Genomic DNA, 21038 nt, shown 5'->3' on the forward strand with positions numbered 1-21038 from the left:
ATACACCAAGCTACATGGTTCTGGAAGAGACCAAAATCGAAAAACTCAGAGTGAAATTAGGAAGAAAAGCTATTAAATTTGAAGAAGGAATAGAAAATTCCGGAGGAAGAACAAATTTAAAAGAATGCCTAAAGGAAAAAGTAGTGGAAAGCTGAAGATAAGAAGTGTCCAAGAAAGGGAGCAATATCTTAAAAGGTGTGGTTATATTCAAGAGGGTTTAAAAACATTAAAAGATAAGAGAGCTAATGTAAAAGAGATACTAAAGAAGACAGACTACAAAGTATAAAGACAAACGCAGCTAGGTAAAATACTGGAATCTAGGTACAATAGTAGATACAAACTATTAAATACTGGATTAAAAGCAGAATATTTGTGTAAGATAGGAAACAAAGGAAGTCACAAACTAATAGCTAGGGCGAGATGTGGTAATTTAGAGGAAAAGTCTAGATATTGGTTAGACGAAGGAAGTCAGATGTGCGCTTTATGTAAAAGAGAAAAAGGTACACTGGAACATTTAATTAGAGACTGCGAATTAATAGATAGACCAAATTTAGAAATTGAAGAAATGTTAAATGGTAGGGCAGGCAATAAGAATGTGTGTAATTGGTTAAGACGTTTGGAAAAGCGAAAAGAGGATGTCATTAACTCTAGATAAGTAGAGAAATGTATAATATGACTGTATAGAGAACCATAATTGCTACTATTAATCCATATAGAGATTCTATTTTGTTTTAGTTGTCAAAAAAAATCCTTGAATGCAAGAGTGGATGGTTAAGAAAAAGTAATGTAAACCAAGTCCAATTTTTCAAGGCCGTTGGGCTGAAAAATAAATATCTATCTATCTTTTAAAATACCCGAAAATATTTGAAATCCTTTGAAAACATTTTAAAGCTTTTTTAAAATTCCCTGGAACTTTAGAAAGTACTCTAAAGTCGTTAAAATCTTTTGGCATACCATCCAATTATTAAAATCTACTAAGAATTCCCTGGAATCTTTTAAAATGCTCTACAATATACAAAATTCTTTTAAATTTTTCGAAGGTCTTTTAAACTTTTGAAAGATCTTGAAAATTCCTTGAAATTTTTAAAAATACCCTAAAATCATTAAAACCCCTTCGAATTATTGAAATCAATTCCAAGTTTATTAAAATATTTTAAAATACCATAAAAAATGTCGAAAACCTATCTACTCACTTTTGGCATTGCGGATTCGATCAACTGATCCAGTTTATTATTTTCTTCTTCTGTGAGACTAACACTATCATCAGAAGGAACATCAAGCGACGTATTCTGTCTCAAATCCCTCGGCGATTGAGGATTCCTTTGATCCTTGGTGTTTTCAGATTCGACGCGCTCTTCCAAAATTTCATTATCCCCAGAAGAATTCGAACCCTCGTCGGATGATTTGAATCTTGACAGATCCAGCAACTTATTATTATCAATATTTTCATTGTCGTCCGGAATACTCGGCATCGAAAGCGCAGACAAATTCGAAATCGATCCATCTGGTGTATCCTCGGTGCAATAAACATGAACCGAATCGGAAGCAGAAATAAGACCAACTCTTGCACTTACAGCCGCAGGGTCCAGTCTGTCCAACGTAAAACTCGTTTCAAACCTCCTCAGATTAGAAGGCTGGGAAAATGTGATCGATTTCTGAGGATTTGATGTGTGCGAATATCTGAAATTTACCATTAATTTTATTTTCCTTCAGTAGGAAAATAGTGGGCTCATAGGGTCCTTTTTTGCGCTTCGAATTCGGTTGAAAATCCCTTTTTTTTGGTAAAAAAGTAATCTCATTAATTGAAACATCATCTTTTTTATTAAAAAATCGCAAAATTCCAATATTTGCTTAAATACTCACTTTATTTTATTTATATTTGTCGTTTTAGTTAGTTTCTATTTTTTTCATTAAATGTAACTATTTTTTTGAAAATTCGTATTTTTTTAGTTGAAAATTATTTTTTTAAACTTCTAATACAACTATTCAATATTTGCTTAGAAATTCCTCTTTTTTAGTAGAAAATTCGTTTATTTTGTAAAAAATTCGTATTTTTTGGTTTAAGTCAACTGTTTTTGATTGAAAATTAAAATTTTTATTGGCGGAAATAAATCTTTCTACTGCAAAATTTGATAATCTATTCTAAGTTGAAAATTTATCTGCTTTAGATGAAAATTCAACTATTTTGTTCAAAATTCCTTTTTTTCTAGAAACTGAAACTCATTAGTTGAATCATCATTTTTTTGGTTGAAATTTCTTTTTTTTTTAGAAAATTAAACTATTTTGTTGTAAATTCTATTTTTTTATCGATTAAAATGTTGCTTTTTTAAACTAAAAATTTATCTTTTTAGTTGAAAAACAGTTTTCTTTTTAACTTTTCATTTTAGATATAAAATTAATCTTTTGGTTTGAAAATTAAATATTTGCCCAATTGGATAAATATTCAGCATTTCAGTAGAAAATTAATTTCTTCAGTTGAAAATTTAATTTAGAGGAATTTAAGGTAAACTAGAAGAATTAGATAAAATTTCAAGGTAAAAAAAAAGTTAAAATGAATTGAAAACAATTTTAAAATATTTTTAAAAATCATTGAATTTAGTAACATTGAAATGAGCTTAGAAAAACTGAAGAGAATTCAAAAGAATTAGATGAAATTCTTAAAAATTCAAGTTGAGATTAAGAGACTTCATGATAAATTCAATAAAAACTGTTTAAAAATTTTAAAAAAATCATTGAATTAGGTAGAATTAATTAAATTCAGATCAATTCAAGTGGATTAAAAAAATTCAATCGAATTTGAAGTAATTAAAAAGAATTCCGGGTAAATTCCAAAAAATAATTTAAAATCTCTTCAAATCTTCAAACCCCTACTAATTTTTAGCAAAAAAGTGACTGCGAGCAGAAAACAATTCAAAAGAATTAAAATCAATTGGAAACAACTTTAGAACTAAAAAAAAATTCCATTGACTGCAATACAATTTAAGTAAATTTAGAAGAAATTAAGAATAATACGAATAATTCGATGAAATTAATAAAAACATTAAACTGAATTTAACAAAACAATCAAGTGCATTCAAAACAATTCGAAAATGTGAAAAAATGCATTAAATTGAGTAAATTTGAAATGAGTTTAGAAAAATTAAGCAGAATTTAAAGGAATTCAGGATCAATTAATAAGATTTCAGGGCAAATTGTAAACGAATTGCATCCTCCAAAATTCAAGAACTCTCATTAAATTATTTAAATGAATTAAAAATTTCTTGCAATCTTCTGAAACAAGCTACAATATTTCAAATACTTTGATGAATTGATCCTCAGAATCAATTAAATAAACAATTTTAAAAATGCCATTAAATTAGGTAGATTGTAGCACATTTTTAAGAATTCAAGTGAATTCAAAAAATTTTTAAGAATTGAAAAGAATTCAGAATAAATTATTAAGAATTCAGGGCGAATTAAACAACTGTAAACCTCTCCAAATCTTTAAAACCCTACGAAATACTTAACTTCTCTTAAATAAACTCTTTAATTCCTGAAACCCTGGAAAATGTAATACATTTTCCAAGGTTATCTTATGAAATTCCAGAAAATACTTTAATCTACAATATTTCAAACGTTTTGAAATCCCTTTAAATTAATGAAATTAATAAAAAAATTCCTTGGAATCTTTGATCACATCATGAGCTACACATATGGTAACATAGAGCCCAAATCTTAAAAATAGGGTACTTTAGGGACCTTAAATGAATATAGGGTACAACAGGGGATATAGGGGCAGGTCTGTGAGGCCTGTATTAATATTTAGTGAATTTTTACCTCTCGGTTTCTGGATCTTCATTACTTTGATGAAGATCATCAATATCTTCTCTTTCTACGTCAGAAAGATGACCATTTCCAGACTGTGGAACCGAATTTTCTGATTCTTCACTTTCAGGAACAATGGGCCTTTTTTCTATCAATCTGAATTGTAGGTCCCTTGGTAATTTAGGTTCATCGTCAATGGTCAAGGAACTAAGACTCGTGGCTGCTGAGAATTCAAGAGGCGTTGATTCGTCCTTAAAAGCCGACATCTCGTCCTCAAAGACACTTCTTTTTGCTGATTGCATTTTAGTAAATGCTAAAAGAAATACATTTTTTTTTTTAATATTTTGGAAAATGATGCCCAAGTATCAGTCCTAACAATAAAAATATTGATTTGGACGAAGCCTAAATTTCATACGCTAAGCGGAATTCCTTACGAACAGAAGGAAAGAATTTATTGATTAGTAAAAAGAGAATATTAAAATATTCATCATTTAGTAAACTATTTATTGTAAGAGGAAATTTAATTGATTATTTAACAAACAAAATTCGCTTCTTTATTTACCTAAACATTACCCGGGCAGAGATCCTCCATTGATATTTACAACCACTACTCACCAGAACGTATTCAATATTATGGTGGTATGGGGAAATATTCTGCAACGCATGCGCTTTCTTAACGCATGCGTACAAATCTATAATTTTTTTAAATCAGAAATTACCATGCAATGCTAAAATTAATCAAGAATTATACCATTTTCTTATCGCTTGTCCTAATTTTGATAATCGGCATACTCTTATTCAAGACCTTTATAATCTTTTAAATGCCCTTCTTCCAAGGTTGGCCGAAAAACATGGTTTTCAATATTCCCTGACCATTTATAAATTGCAAATTTATTTATTTATTTCAACCAAAAAATATGACTTTTCTACCATAAAAGATGAATTTTCAATAAAAAAAGTTGACTATTCAAAAAAATAGTTAATTTTTTAACAAAATAGTTAAATCTTTAACAAGCTATTTGCATTTTAAACAAAATAGTTGAGTTTTCAACAAAAAAATATACATATTTTACCATAAAAGATGAATTTTCGAAACAAAAACTTTTTAATATAATACCTAAATTTTTAACGAATCAGTCGAATTAAAAAAATTAAATTTCAACAAAACAGACGTATTTTATATGAAACAGTTGCATTTATAACAAAACAGTTAAAATTTAAAACAAAAGAGACGAATTTAAAAAAAAAATAGTTTAATTCTCCACCTACAAAGATGGATTTGAATGGATTCGAAGAAAGGTCGAATTGTTAATAAAAAAGACAACTTTTTAAGAGGAAAGTTGAATTTCCAACCGGAAAAGTGGCTAACATTGAATTTTCAACAAAATAGTTCACTTTTGTATCAAATAGTTGAATTTGCAACCCTTAAGTTTAATTCTCTACAACAACAAAATTCGCAACAAAAAAAAACGAATGTTCAACCAGAGAAAAATATTCAACTAAAATGGGGAATTTTCCAAACAAAATATTTTTATTTAAATGGTTAATTTTTCTGACAAAAAAGAAAAAAAAAGTTAACCCAAATAGTTGCACTTTCAAACCAAAAGACGAATTTTCTGTATAATAGTTGAGTTTTCCACGCAAAAATATGAATTTTTAACAAAAATATTTATTCTTTAACCAAATAGTTGCATTTTTAACCACAAAGAAGACATTTAAAACCAAGAAGATTAGTCTTATATAAAAAAGTTGGATTTTCAACTAAAAAATATCAATATTAAACAACAAATGGAAATTTACATTATCAGTTAAGAAAAATAATTTTAAAACAACAAAAAACTATTTTTCAACAATATAGTTCAATTTAAACGAGAAAGATAAACCTTTAAACAAAAAAATTGAATTTTCAATTAAATTGAAGAGATGAATTTTCTATAGAACAGTTGAATTTTCAACCCAAAAATATGAATTCTCAACAAAAAAGTTGATAAAATAAAATTAGTTTTGAACAAAAAAAAACAACTAATTTTCAACAAAATAGTTGAATTTTTAAACAAGGAAATAAAGCTTTAAAAATTTGTTATCAAAGAATAAATAAGTTTTTATCTAAAGTAGCTCAATTTTCAACAAAATAGTTAAACTTTCAACCAAATAGATCATTTTTCAACTGAAACATAAAATATTTAATATTTCAATGAAACATTTGCATTTTTATACAAAAAACATACATTTCTAATTTTTTACAGCAAAAAGAAGAAACGGAAATATAATGCATATCAATTATTGGCCAGAATATTATATCAGGGTGAACGATAAATTTAATTTTCAAAATTCACTCATATTTTCCCAGCCAATTTTCCATTTCCGCTGACCATCAATAATCAATTACCAGAATCTTATTCTTGTAACATTTTTAACATTGAATCTTTCGTAAATGGAATAAAACCATTTCAAATTCAATCAAATTTGTTTTAAATTTATTTTCGTTGAAAGTTATTTAAAGTTCCTCTTCCAGAGATTCCCTGACTTTTGTAAGATGTTTTTTAAAATTCCCAACTTTTCCCTGAAGTGAATTCTCTCCTCAAAAGTCATCTCATAAATTTTTTAATTCCTGAAAAATGTTTCGATCCAAAATAGTAAAATGAGACTTACATTGATTCTGATAAGAGTGTCTCCCCTCGGCTTGAGCTTTTCTTCCGAATTCGGAAGCTGGATGCTTATAATGTCGAGGACTCGGTGGAACAGTTTGCGTTGGCGAATCTGGCAATTCACTAGGTGAAACAACACCACTCGTCATTCGGCTATAAAAACAAAATTCACACTCAAAAATCGAGAAAATATCAAGTATTTTTTAAAATACCGTTTATTTAAAAATTATACCTAAAATCACTGATGCCGGAACTGAGATCATCTCGAATGGAATGTTGTTCAAAACCACTGAGAGATCCCAAAGAGCTGCATCTTGAAAACATCAAGGGTGTTTGCTCCGCACAGTGATCCTCTCTTCTGAAAGTCACCGCTTTTCCTTCTTTATCAACAATTCGACTCTCGTTTTTCTCCCTCTCTTCACTCGCAGAACCTCTCTTCTGATTACTTTCCTCCACACTCGTTCCTTCCCTCTCCAAAGGATGACAATCCAAATCCGCTCCTACCTCTTCTGAAACAACCTCTATACTCACATTTTGTGTAATCAAGGCACTTCCCAAAGAACTGAGAGAACTGACTCTTGAAAAACAACCGGGCGTTCCTTCAACACAGTAACTGACCGGCTTTTCTGTTAAATTAACATCAGTTCTCAAGAGACGCTCGTCCTCTTCGGTCTCTTTCGACTCATCAAACTGCAGATCTTTGGAAACAGGATCCGAATTCTTACTCCTCAGATCCATCTTCTTCGGGAATTTCTTGAAAACTTCTCCCTCCTTAGGATCCTCGACTCTCAAATCCGACATGGAAGTCGCTGTTGAAAAATTGAAAGGAGTCTGATAAGGAGTTCCTTCTGTGCAATAAGTTTTAACAGTATCTTCTTGCTCGTTTCTCGGGAAATATTCAGGATTGCTCTTATCATCTTCGTCGGTATCATCCTCAGCATATCGCAAACTGTAGTCAGTCGGTTGATCCAAGTCCGTCTCAACATAATCCCCAAAAATATCGACTTTATCTTCATGATCATGATCAGAGAACTCTTTCTTTGAAGATCTCTCGTCCTGAGACTCGAGATGATTATTTTGAGAGGGATTTCTCTCGGAGTATTTTTTACTGTAATCGACAGGCTGGTCGTTGATGTCCTCATCACAGGTCGAATCGGATGGTGAACGGTTTATGAAATTTTCATAGGGTTTCTCAAAAGAGGAATTCGATTCTTCAGCACAAGCGGATGCTTCGTCGTGATTTTCCTCGACTGGAGAACAAACCCGAGGTTGAGTAAAACTTGGCAGATCTGGTGGAGAATTCCAAGGAACATCGGTTGAAGATCGGAAACTCTCTTTAGTTTCACTGTACTCATAAGTTTCGCTCGTCAATCTTATGCAGAATTTGAGCTTTTTGCCGGGTTCAGATGAAATGTACGCTGTGGGAATTGATCGCTGCTTAATTACGGTACGATCTTGGGAGGAGTAAGTTGATCTTGAATCGATTGGGACGAATCCTCGTTCATAGCGGTACATAGATTCAGCGAAGAGATTCTTTTTGACGCAACATCCTTTAGATACGTCTAGTTCGACCTGTGCACGACTGCCGAGAGATTCTCTTTTACGAGAGACCATTGATGAATTATCTTCCTCTGGTGGCTGTTCAGAGAATAAGTTTAAGGATGTAATAAAGCTCTACATATAAGAACAATTCAAAAACTAAGTAATAATAATTGAACTGTAATTAATGTTGCACAAAGATTGACCCCATCCCCCTTTAAAGTCAACATTTTTTCTACGATTTGATTTGATAGATGTCTAAAATAAAACGCAAGATCTCAAAACAGGAAAAATAGGTTGATTTTTTACGATAAAAGATCAATAATAGGGGAATCAGTTTTTTAAAATAAAATAAATATATTGGGAATGGTGGTCCATCATTTCGCCACCTGGTGTCGAAAACTGGAACTAGAAAGAGTAGGTACAATTTTAAATATGTATTTTAATTTGTGCATAAAAGTGTTATTACGATTGTTTTGTGAGGTTTAACACAATCATTAAACACTAAAAAAAATTTCATAAAAAACAAATCGTTTTAGATAGAATTTCAATCTTGTAGAGCGAAAAAACACATTTTTGTCAAATATGTTCTTTAACAAACAAACAATTATTTCACTATTTCATGTAAGTTTCAATGCATTGTAAGCTTAAATAAAATTTAATTATTGTATGTAGCGACAAATTTTGTCCAAATTATGGAAAGAATACGAATAATAGACGATTGGAATTTAAATACGAATTCTGACATAACTTTTAAATCAGATTTTTAAATAGTAAATATTTTATGTATAAATTAATTAAAAAATTACTTCGAGTTCATGTTTGCTTCAAAATAAGTCCATTTCAGTTTATAATCTGTTGAAAATCACAATGCATAGTACAATAATTGTTTGTTTTTTTGTGTAGAATTTCACGAATTTCAATGATTTAAGATTAAAATAAAATTTCGAAAGTAGGTAAAATACAAAACGTTAAAAATGAAATATTTTCCGAATACGATTCTAAAAATTCGATCATTTAAAATTCAAAGGAATTAAAACCATATTATTTCTAATTAAAACCGTTCCAGATTGAAAATTTTCGAACTGAAATTTTGTTTAAATGGACAACTTTATTAGAAAGGAATTGAAACTGCATAATTTCTAATTCAAAGCGTTTAAAATTGAACAATCTCATTTTAAGTTGAAGAATCTCGAATCTGAATTCGCAACAACTTTCTTTTAAAGATTATCCTTTTAGATATAAGTTTTATTATTTGGTTGAGAATTTAAATAAATTTTCTTAAAAATATATCCATTTGGGTTACAAATTGTTTACAGTTCTTATTTTGGTCATTTAATGTTAGAAAGTGAACTGGAATCTTCTCTGGGAATTTTTCTTGAAGAAAACTGTATCTTTTCGGTTGAAAATTCAACTATTTTTTTTTTCAAGTTTGTCTTTTTTATTTAAAAATTCACATGCTTTGACAAAAGTGTTATCTTTATTGGATAAAAATTCAACAATTTTGTTAAAAAGTCATAATTTTTAGTAGAAAATTCTACTGTATAAATCTAATATTTAGGTGTTGAAAAAAGAGTTGAAATATTTTCTCGATGAAAATTCAACTATTCAAAAAAAATTGTTTCTGTTTTTATTTAATTAAAAATCAATCTGTTTTAATAAAAATTTAATCTTTTTTGGATAAAAGCTCAACTTTTTTTTGTAATGAAAAATTTTTCTGTTTGAAGAGAAATTTCATCTTTTTTTTGATAAAAGTGCAACTATACAATAGAGAATGCAACAATTTAGTTAAAAAGCCATTATTTTTGGTTAAAAATTCGTCTTCTCTGATGGAAAATTAATTTTTTTTCACAGAAACTTATTTGGTTGAATCAAATTCTTAACAAAGTTTTTTTTGCTAAAGATTGATATTTTTAGTCGAAAATTCATCTGTTCGGTTGAAAGTTTAATTATTTTGTTGAAATTTAATCTTTTTTAATTGACAATTCAACTACTTGGCTGAAAATTGAATTGCATTGTTAAATATTTATTTTTTTCATTGAAATTTTCTTTTTATTTTATTTTCTTTGGTTGAAAATTTAACTGTTTAGTCGAATACACTTTTTTTTTGGTGTAAAATTCATTTTTTAACATAAAATGTAACTTCCATTTTCTTTAAGATTGACCTTTTTTAATTAAAGATTCGCATTTTTTGTAAAAAAAAACATTTTTCAGTGTGAAATTTCATTTTTGTTGGGTGAAAATGCATTAGTTTCGAGGAAAATTAATTTTTGGTTGAAGTCATATTTAAAATTCATTTTTTTTTTTAGTACAAATTGCATTCTTTTTTTATTGAAATATAAACTATGACACTTTTTCGTTGATAATTTGTCTTTTTAGATTCAATATTCAACTAGTATATTAATAATTAAATTATTTTGTCAAAAAGCCATCTTTTAAAATAGAAAAGAATTTTTTTAATGAATTAATACATTTGAACATTTTAAATTTGTATATGAAATACTGTTTTAGTCAGGTTATAAAATATTCTATGTTAAAAGTATTATAAGATTAAAATGCTTATATTTGAATATTAATGATTTATAATGAAAAATTATTTTAGGAAAAATCAGAGAATCTAACAAATGTGCTCGGTTTCGCATTTTTCCATAAGATCGTACATGTTCCTTCTAGTACGGATTTTTGTCACCGTGTGGCGTATCGCAGTTTAACCATTCCCAATAGGTACCATATTTAATTGCATCTTAAACTTTTAACGTTTTAAGTCCAAATATATTGCATTTTTCAACAAAATATTGAAAATTTTAACAAAGTAATTACATTTTAAACAAAATAGTGCAATTTTTAACCAAATATTAGAATTTTCAACCAAAAAAAAAAATTCTCAACCAAGTAGTCGAATTTCCAATTCATAAAGGCAAATTTTTTAAATGGCAGTTGAATTTCTAATGAAAAAGAACGAATTTTTAACAAATTAGTTAACCCAAAAGTTACATTTTCGACAAAATAAATAATTTTTCAACATACCAGTTAAACTTTTAAAAAGAGAATTAAGTTTTGAACAAAATATTGGACTTTTCAATCTAACAAGATAAAAAGGTAATTATAAGTTTGACTTTCAACCAATCAGTTGAATTTTCAATAAAAAATTATGAATTCTTATTGAAAAATGTAATTATTGAATTTTCAACTAAGAACGATCCATTTTCAACCAACAATAGAATAGTTAAATTTTCAGTTAAACAAATTAATTTGCAACAACAAACAATCAACAAAATAGGTCAATTTTCAACAATATATTTGATTTTTAAGATAAAGATTCAAATTTGAATCAAGAATTTTTTTAATTCTGCAAAATTAAACAAACTGCCTTAAACTCTTTCACATTTTTTTACATTTTTGGAAATCCTTCTAAATAATATCTTAAAATAAAGTTTTTAAAAGAAAAAATCGTTATCAATTTTCCAAGAAATCTTCTTAAAAATTATATTCTTGTGAAACCTTTTACAATTCTTAAAAACCTTTTGAATTTTTGGTTCGAAATCTTCAAAAATCTATATTTATGTTTAGTTATTTGAAATCATTTCAAGTTTTTAATTAATTTTGAATCTTTTAAAAATTTCTATTTATTTTTTCAAGTTACTAGATTTTTGTCTAAATTAATAGGCGTTCCATTGTTATTTATACATAAAAAATCAACTATTATTCTTATAAGTAAGAACTTTTTAAAATTGTAACGTTAGAAATCTAAATTTAGCTTCAGTTTCAAGTTACTTGGCTTTGGATATTTGATTTGTAATGCTCGTTTTAAATAATTTTAATCGGAAGTTTACATTTGTTTAAGTAATAACGCTTTCAAATTAAAACCGGTTGTCTTAAAATTGTTTAAATTATAACTGTACGCTCAACAATGCTAATCTAAGATCGAAAGTTTTTAAAGTAAAAGATGATTTAAAAATTGCATTATATAATTATGTGATATTTTAAATGATTGGCCCTATTACAGATAAAACAGATGTAAGCATTTAGCGCATATTACCAGAAAATTGGAAGAAAAGAAAAAAAATTACCTGTACTTTTCGAACTCTGTTTTCCTGACTAACACTTCCATTAGCCCCCTTCGCTGTCAGTAAATTCCTAAGCGCCGCACTCGCCCCCGTAGAAATCATCTTGTGTTTGGAGCTCGCTAAATTCCTCAACAAGGGAATAGCGCCCAACTCCCATAAAGTTTTTTGATCCTGAGGACACCAGGCCGACAAATTCCACAAAGTTCCACACGCATTGCTAATCACAGTCAAACTCGGAGATTTGAGATGCCTGATGAGAATCTGTATACAGTCTTTCTGTCTCAAAATAGCCCTGTAATCCTCCCGAACTGCAATATGACTCGAAACATTTCTAATTATCCCGCCAGCATTTTCTGCTATTGCGAGACCTTTCGATGGTGATTCATAACATAAAGTGTTCACCAGAAAGGAGAGAGCGCCTTCAACTGCACATATTTCGGCTTTATTGGCTGCACAATGAGCGGAGAGATTCCAGAGAGCAGAAAGTATTATTTTCAAACAATTTTCTTTCCTGCAAAGCATGGCGGCTTTCATCATTCCACCGACCACTCCGGCCTCTCTCAAAGCTTGCTTGCTCTCGTTTTCTGCTCTCCAGGATAAATTGGAAAAGACACTGGCTGTCACTTGACGCAACTCTTCACAGGAACTGAACAGTTGTTTCACCCAGACTTTTAAGAAGTCTCGGAAAGAGCAGAGTAGGACTTTGTTGGTACTGTCACCGATGATCAGACTTGCTAGAGTCATGCCTGAATCTCTTCGTAGGGCAATACAGTCTCGTTCGTTAGTTTCCGAACCATGAGCTGCGTGTTCGCATTCTATGAGTTCTGCTATTGTTTGTAATCCTCCCAGGTAGCAAATTGTGCGGTGATAGTTTTCGTGAAAGGACAGCTTCATCACGGTTGTCATTGTCGAGTTTGGATGTTTTTTCGGATTTTCTGAAAGTTCAAAGACATCTTTTTGAAGTAACGAGTTACAGTCACGGTCATTGTAACTTGTTACAAAAAATTGTTAAATCAGAATGACTCGTATAATCATTCATAAAAACATAAGTTAAAAAGAAATAGGTGTTAATTCAAGTAAATAGAAAATAAATCATATGTTTCGTCAAGTTAACAAAAACAAAGAGTCTACTCATATCCTAGACAAAAATTCATTGACCATTCCAGGTATTGGGAATGGTGGTCTACCATTTCGCCACCTGGTACCCAAAACTGAAACTAGAAAGAGTAGGTACAATTTAAAAGTTGTTCATTAATTTTTACATAAAAGTGTTTTTACCACAGTTTTGTGAAGTATAAAACAATGATTGAGTACTAAAAACAAATCTTCAGAAAAAAAAACAAATAATTTTTGATAGTATTTCCGTATTATACAGTGAAAAAACATATTCTTGTCAAATAGGTTTAGAAAAAGAATGATTATTTCACTATTTCATGAGAGTTCCAATGAATTCAAGTTTAAATAAACTTTAATTAATGTATGTAGTGACACATTTTATTCAGATTATGCGCAGAATACGAATAATAGGCGATTTAAAGTTAATGAAATTTAAAAAATCGAATTCTAAAGCTAACAATTTTTCCATTTGAATGAATAAAAACTGAGCTGCAAATGAAAGCACTCAAAGTGGAACTCTTGAATTTCAAACTTTTAAAATAATTTACATATATAAAATGGAAGCTACTAACACTTTTTAGCTGAATTTTTTAAATTAAATGCAGTTAAACTGCAAAATAAATTTTTTAACTTTTATAAATTGTAGAGTTTAAATATTCAGATTCAGTTCTAAATATATAATTCCACGTTATCATTTTCAATGCTCTAAAGTTTAAATTGAAGAATCAATCAATGAATTAAAAATGTTTCAAAATGATATCATTTAAAGCAATTTTAAGCCGGAAACATTAAAAATTGAACGATCACATTTTTTTATAAACTGAACACTTCTTAAATTAAAAGTGAAATTATTTATATTTTCAATGTTTTAAAAACCCTTGAAATACTTCTCAATTTCATTTGAAAATCTTGAAAGAACTATATATTTTTTTTATTTTCAATTTTTTAAAGTATTTTTCAAATTATTTTAGAACTACTAAACATCCTTTAAAATGAATTTTTTTTCTCAATTTTTTTTTTATATTCTGCCAAATTAAACAAATTTCCTTAAAATCTTCCACATTCATTTTTGATAATTTTGTAAATATTTGTAAATCTTTTTAAAAAATCACTCAAAATTATCTTTTCAAAATAAAAATCATTACTAATTTTCATAGGAAATGTTTTTTAATCTTCTGAAGTCATTCCAAACTCTTAAAAATCTTTTAAATATTTTGTTCGAAATCTGCCAAAATCTATATTTTTGCGGTAAACGTACACACTTTCTTTAAATTATTTCAAATCATTTCAAATTTTAAATTGAATTTTTTCAATAATTTGAAATATTTCTTTAACTTCCTTGAATTTTTTAAAAGAATAATATGTGTTTAATTGTTATTTATACATCGAAGTTCAACAATTTTACTTAAAAATTAAATTTTTTTTTTAAATACAACTATTAAAATATAACGTTCAAAATTTAATTTTCAATATTTAAATACAATTGCTGATTTAAAATAAACAATCAGGTATTTCTAAATATTAAGGAATTCTTATTTTTCTTAATTAAAATTTTTGTAATTGAGTGGTTTAAAAATGGAAATTTTAAATGGAATTAATTTATATACACAGTTGATCAACTGAAAATGTATTTTAAAAAATGATGGAAATCGCAGTTTGACAGATATTTATGTAAAAAAACATATGTTTCTTCACCTTATAAGATGTAAATTTCATACAAAACCCTTTGTTTCTAATAAATACTTACTTTTCGTATCCAAAAAATACTTTAAACTCCACAACAAAAATCGTTAAAACACTTTTATGCAAAAATTAATGTACAACTTTAAAATCGTACCTATTCTTTCTAGTTCGGATTTTTGTCACCAGTTGGCGTAGCAGAGTTTAACCATTCTCAATATGTATACAATTTCTGCGACGTTATTATAAATATTACTTTTTGTCGGTTTCTACAGATTAAATTGATATGTTTAATTTAGAAAACTTTGACCAATTATATTACAAGATATTCTCCAATATATTAGTACAATCGATTAATTAAATGATTAAATAGTACTAAACATAATTATTCGTTTCTTAAATATTTCTCTAAAGTCAGTAAAATTAATCTAGGTACTACTTTAAATTCAATTTAAACCACTTCACATTCCTAACTATCCAAGTGCAGAGTAATTTTCAACCAAAGAAGACGATATTTCACAAAAATACGTGAATTCTTAACCAAATAGTTGAATTTTGAACTAAAAATTCAGTTTTCGACCAAAAATAGAATTGTTATATTTTCAATTAGAAAAATTAATTTCTCACACTAAAACACACTAAAAACCTTCCAGTCTTTTTGGAATATCTTCAAATTATTAAAATATATGAAAAATTCTTTGCAAACCCTAAAATCTTGAAAATCCTCTAAAACCTCTTAAAAGTATTTTTAAAAATAAACAATTTTTTTGGAGTCTTTTTAAATATTCTAAAATATTACAAATCTTTTGAAATGCCTTAAAACTTATTTAAGATCTTGAAAATTTCTTAGAATTTTTAAAAATACCCAAAAATCTTTCAGATCTTTTAAAGTCTATTCAAATTATTGAAATATACTAAGAATTTCTTGGAATATTTTTAAATATCCTAACATATAACAAATCTTTTGAAATCTTTTAAAATGCTTTTGAAGCTCTTGAAAAATCCTTGGAAGTTTTTAAAATACTCTAACATCTCTAAAATCTTTTGAAATATCTTTAAATCATTCAAATATATTTAAAAATCCTGGGAAACTTTTAGAATAACCAAAAATATTTGTATTCCTTTCCAACTTTTAAAAGCTCTTGAACTTTCCTGGTAATCATGCAAAATATACTGAGATTTTTAAAAAGCCTTTATAGACCCCCTTCAGAAGGGTGGGCCGAAATTTTATTTATATTTTTTTATTTAGTTTATGACTACCATACATTTTTTATATATATCAAAATATGTCCCCATGATTATTTCAGATTTTTAAAACGATATCTTCAGTTAGAAGAAACTTTTTAAAATTTGAAACTTTGAAAGCAAGGATTTTTTGGAGATATTTCAACGTTGGGTCACCATTTCTTCATCTAATTGGTTTTTAATGCACGAATTAATTTTTTTTCATGGAAGAAAATATTTTCAAACATTCTTATTGGGAAATAAAATTCTGGTAATAAATGTATTTACGTAGAATATAATTTTTATTTCAAAATCGAAGTTTCCAAGATAATCAAAAATCGTTAAAAAATGATCAATTCTTTTTATTAGCCTTTTCAGGATTCTTTTAGAACCTAAAAATACATGTAAGTTTAGAAGAGAAGGTTCTGGATTACTGGAAAAGTAAGAAAAGAGCTACAAAACTTGAGCAAATTTTAAAAAATCTGCAAATTATTACGAAATAAGAGAGTAATATAGCTTACGGCACGTTTTTTCTAGCCACAGTCAAAATTTAAATAAATAATTTTTCCGGCTTTGACCATAAAAAACTATATAAAAACGTCGAAATTGCTCGACAAATGAAAATTTGTTTGAGTTGGGAAAATATTACTTTACTTAATGATAACCCAAAATCCCAATTATAGTTATTTTGTCTTTTCCCTCCAAATTTACATTTATATTTAGGTCCTAAAAGACCCATAAAAAGGATATTAAACAAAAAATTATGATTTTATACCATTTTTGGTTATCTTTGAAACTTCGAAAACTTTGATTAAATTATTGAAATCGATTACAAATTTCTTAGAATATTCTAAAATAACCTACAAGAATTTTAAAAAATTGATGAAAATTCCGAAATAGGTATATCCTTGAATTCAATACCAACCATGCGATAATTTATTTAAAGAAAAGTAACTAAAATAATATTTTCATTTTAAAGAGTTACTACAGTGACTTTATCTTCAAAAATTGTCTAAAATATGATTTCAGGAAAAATGGACTAAAAGGCCTTGATAATTATTTACTGACACTTAAAATGCAACAAAAAAATTCCCTGACTCTTCTCTGATTTCCAGGCAAATGTAAGTAAAAAAATGACAATAATTTCAATCACCCGAAAGGACGATAGTTTAATAAAACAAAAAAAGTAAGTTAATCAGGAAACCCGTCAGTAAATAAAAATACAAATCAAATCATAAACTGAAATCGAGGAACTAAATTCGGGTACGCAAATTTAAGTAAACATTTTAGTTAATAAAAAAAAAATTAATATATACCTGGAACAAACCCAGCATTAACAACCATTTTTAACATTTCGCAGTAGTCCCTCAACTCTTCGAGCAATTCCAGAACGTGTTGTTCTCGTCCCTTTTTATCGTCTAAGGACTCTATAATTTCACGTAGAGCACCAGAGGCTCCATCCCTTACGACAGGACTCTGATCTCGTGAGTGTATCAAATCAACTAAAAATGGCACGCAATCTAGAAAGAAATGACAATTATGAAATATAAATTACAAATAAAAACTAAAGATAGAGGCTGATAAGAGTTTTTAATTGAATAATGCGTTGAAAGTTACTTGTAGTTTTTCTTTCTGCACGCCTTCCAAGGAGTTCCGGATCATCTAACCACCTTCCATTATTCGAATTCCGAGATCTGTGTCCTCGAACATTTTCCCCTGAATTGTTTTCATCACTTATACTCGAATCTTTACTGTCGTTTAGAGACACCTGTACAAAGAAGAAAATTTGATTAATTTTAGGCTATAACTGATCTGCCAAAACCAGGGGGGTGCTTCCACTGTACTGCCCAATGCAAAATAAATATGAAAAACACTTTAAAATCATTTTTTCTTCATAGTGTAGAGTCAAGTAGTAAATGAGACTATTACTAGTATTATTTTGTTTAATATAGGAAAAAGGGGCAAAATTGACATACTTCAAATAAAAAAAATACATGGATATTCAGAAATTATGAAGAATAATAAAAAAATAAATAACGAATACACAAATGAATGAAAAAAAAAAATCCGAAAATATATATTATTATCGAATTATACAATTTTCCAAATTTCAAATAACGACAAGATTTTTAATCAACAAAAAATAAAATCCCAAGTTTCAAAATATCCAAAACTAAAATTCACCGACTTCAAGACCAACTTTTAAAATAAACGAATTATTAAATTCCTGACAAATGTTTCAATTCTCGAAATTTATAACTGTGCAACATACTTGATTGATTATTAATTTATGAGCTATTAATAGAATAATAAATAATTATTTTCGGAAATTTTAAATTTCCTCAAGCTTAAATTACAGAAATAGAAATATTTATGAGAATTTAAGAATTCGTTTATTTTATAATTCGGAAATTTTTTGTTGTTGCCAATTTATGACTAAGTTATTCTTTCTTTCGTTATTTTGTATCAGTTCCGAATATTCAAACACTTTTAAATATAGTGATGAAGAGGTAATTTTTTTATATTACCGCTTTACAATATAATGCTACTATATAATAAATTTAATTATTATATTTTTTTTATCTTTCGCAACACTTAAATTAATGGAAAATTATTTTTCGAAGTGTTATAATGAATCAATTTTGAAATTAAATTCTGAGAATTAAGAACAAGAAAATAAGTATTATCTCCTTGATTTCAAATTTATGAAAATATAATTTTCATAAGATTCTTGAGAAAATGTAGAAGCTTTTTAAGTATTTCAAGGGCATCAGAAAAGAATCTAGAAAATTTTAAGAACTTGTTTTATTACATAGGATTTTACAAACTATTATGAAAACTTCCAGTCTTCAACTTTTAAAAAATTACCTTACTATCTTCTAAATTTTCCCAGTAATTTTAGGAAAATTTGTTTATTCTCTTAAAAAATTTCAGAATTATTTTCAGTTCTACTCAATTTTTCTTGAATTTACCCGATTTTCGTTCGTTTTTATTTTGCAATCTTACCAAATTGAAACATTTTGCTTTAAAATCTTCTAAAATATTTTCAGAAATTTTAGAAAATCGTTTTTTATGTTTAAAAACCTTTTTCAATTTTCTCATTGTTCCAAATAAAACATGGCTTAAAACTTTCACACGAATATAATGAAAATTTTTCTTTTTTTTTTTAATTTTGTCATACCACCTAAGCTTTCTAATTTCTAAAAATTATTCAAATTTTGTCTGCATTTTTTATTTATTCTGCAAAATTTTTTTAATTGGCCTAAAATCTTTCAGCTTCTTCTTTGAACATTTTTTAAATATTCTACAATCTTTTTAAATAATCTGTTCAAATTAGTTTTTCGAAATGAAAAGTTATTTTAATTTTTCTTAGGAACCTGAAAAAATATCTATCTTTTTGCGTGAAACTTTACAGAATTAAAAAAAAAAACTTTACAACTTTAAATTATTTTTAAATCGTTTCAAAACTTTTGAATATCTCTCAAACTTACGCAATTTTTTTCTAAAATTATGTAATATGACAAAATTGCAAAATTTTGCTTTAAAATCTTTCAAACCCTTTGTAAAAATTTAAACATCTCCCATGAATTTTAAGAACTTTTTTTCACACCCTGACAATATTCAGTTTACCTAAAACATTTGTAAACTTCAATATGAACATTAGTTCAATTTTTCCTTCGGTCTTACAATCAAGTTTAAAATAAAAAGACAAGGAAATCCGAGTCAATAATTTAATCAAAATATAAAAATTCTTCTACACCTCGCGACGTTTCGACCTAATCTGTCGGTCATCCTCAGGCAACGCCTCATACAAAATTATTATAAAAATTAGCTAATTTAAAAAATGAACATTGTCGTAGAGAAAATTATATTATGAAAAGAAAAGTCAATTCACCTCATATAAGATTTTTGCGTATAAAAAATTGTAGTTCGATGAATAAAAGTGAAACGGCTTGAAATAATTTCCGAAACACATAATTTTTTAATTGGGAAAAACATAAAAAAAAGAGGCTCCCAATAATTAAGATTACATTTTAAAACACTTGAGCGAACCAACGATAGTCGCACGACGGACAAGCAGGTAATGGTGACAGGAAACTTAACTTGGATTATGTTAAATATTTAGTACAGAGTTTTCAATATAGAGGGCCTAATTCCACTTGAGCGAAAATAGCGCGCAAATGTATTTTAGAAATTTACTATTCAATTTATGATATTATGGTAATGTTGAGTTACATTAAGTATTTCTGTTTTTAAATTAATGTAACAGTTCTTATATTTATTAATGAAAATTGATTCTAAAATTCTACGTTTAACAGTGTTGTTTTCTTTTGCTAAAATCTTTATATTATCAAAGTCAAAATCAAAAAGGCGATCAAAATTTCACGAGTGTTGTGACAAACCTTTGTTCAAATTGCCAATCCTGTAATCTCTTATATGTTCAGCTATTCTTGTTTTTAACCTTCTACCTGTTTCACGAATATAAACTTTTTTGCAACCTTTGCATTTTATTAAATAAACTACGTTTGACAAATTTTCAATTTTGTCAGAATCTTTCTTATTTATAAAACAATTTTCAAATTTGTGATTGTTTCTAAAATATACATTAATGTTGAATTTTTTCAAAGCACTTTTTACTCGCTCTGATAAACCTTTTACATATGGTAACGAAACATGTAAATCAGTTTTTTTGTAATTATCCAACCATTTATTTTGTTTACTGGAACTATTGTAAATCTCGTTTATTCTTTCTTTGATTACACTTTCTATTAAAGGTAATGGATAATTATTTTGTTGTAATGTAATTTTTAATTCTTTTTAATTTTCTTCTCTAAAACTGAAATCGCTTAGTTTTATGCATCTACGAGGGTAGTTCAATAAGTCCTTAGAATGACCAACAGATGGCGCGCGAATCGCTCCAAATCATCTGTTTTCAGTCAGCACCACTCCCGACTAGATA

General features: G+C 27.6%; 1 protein-coding gene across 1 annotated transcript in view; it reads right to left on the reverse strand.

Annotated features, from left to right (window-relative positions):
* LOC117172543 (adenomatous polyposis coli protein-like) overlaps positions 1–21038 on the reverse strand; it is a 58303-nt gene that overhangs the window by 29878 nt on the left and 7387 nt on the right. Inside the window, exons 2-8 of the mRNA XM_033360589.1 lie at positions 17696–17846; positions 17395–17598; positions 12062–12993; positions 6685–8090; positions 6457–6605; positions 3817–4117; positions 1194–1680 (exon numbers count right to left, since the gene is read on the reverse strand). Coding sequence (XP_033216480.1) covers positions 1194–1680; positions 3817–4117; positions 6457–6605; positions 6685–8090; positions 12062–12993; positions 17395–17598; positions 17696–17846 — 3630 coding nt within the window. The remainder of the gene's footprint in view (positions 1–1193; positions 1681–3816; positions 4118–6456; positions 6606–6684; positions 8091–12061; positions 12994–17394; positions 17599–17695; positions 17847–21038) is intronic.

This window comes from Belonocnema kinseyi, chromosome 5, assembly GCF_010883055.1.
Source record: "Belonocnema kinseyi isolate 2016_QV_RU_SX_M_011 chromosome 5, B_treatae_v1, whole genome shotgun sequence".
Taxonomy (NCBI): Eukaryota; Metazoa; Arthropoda; class Insecta; order Hymenoptera; family Cynipidae; genus Belonocnema; species Belonocnema kinseyi.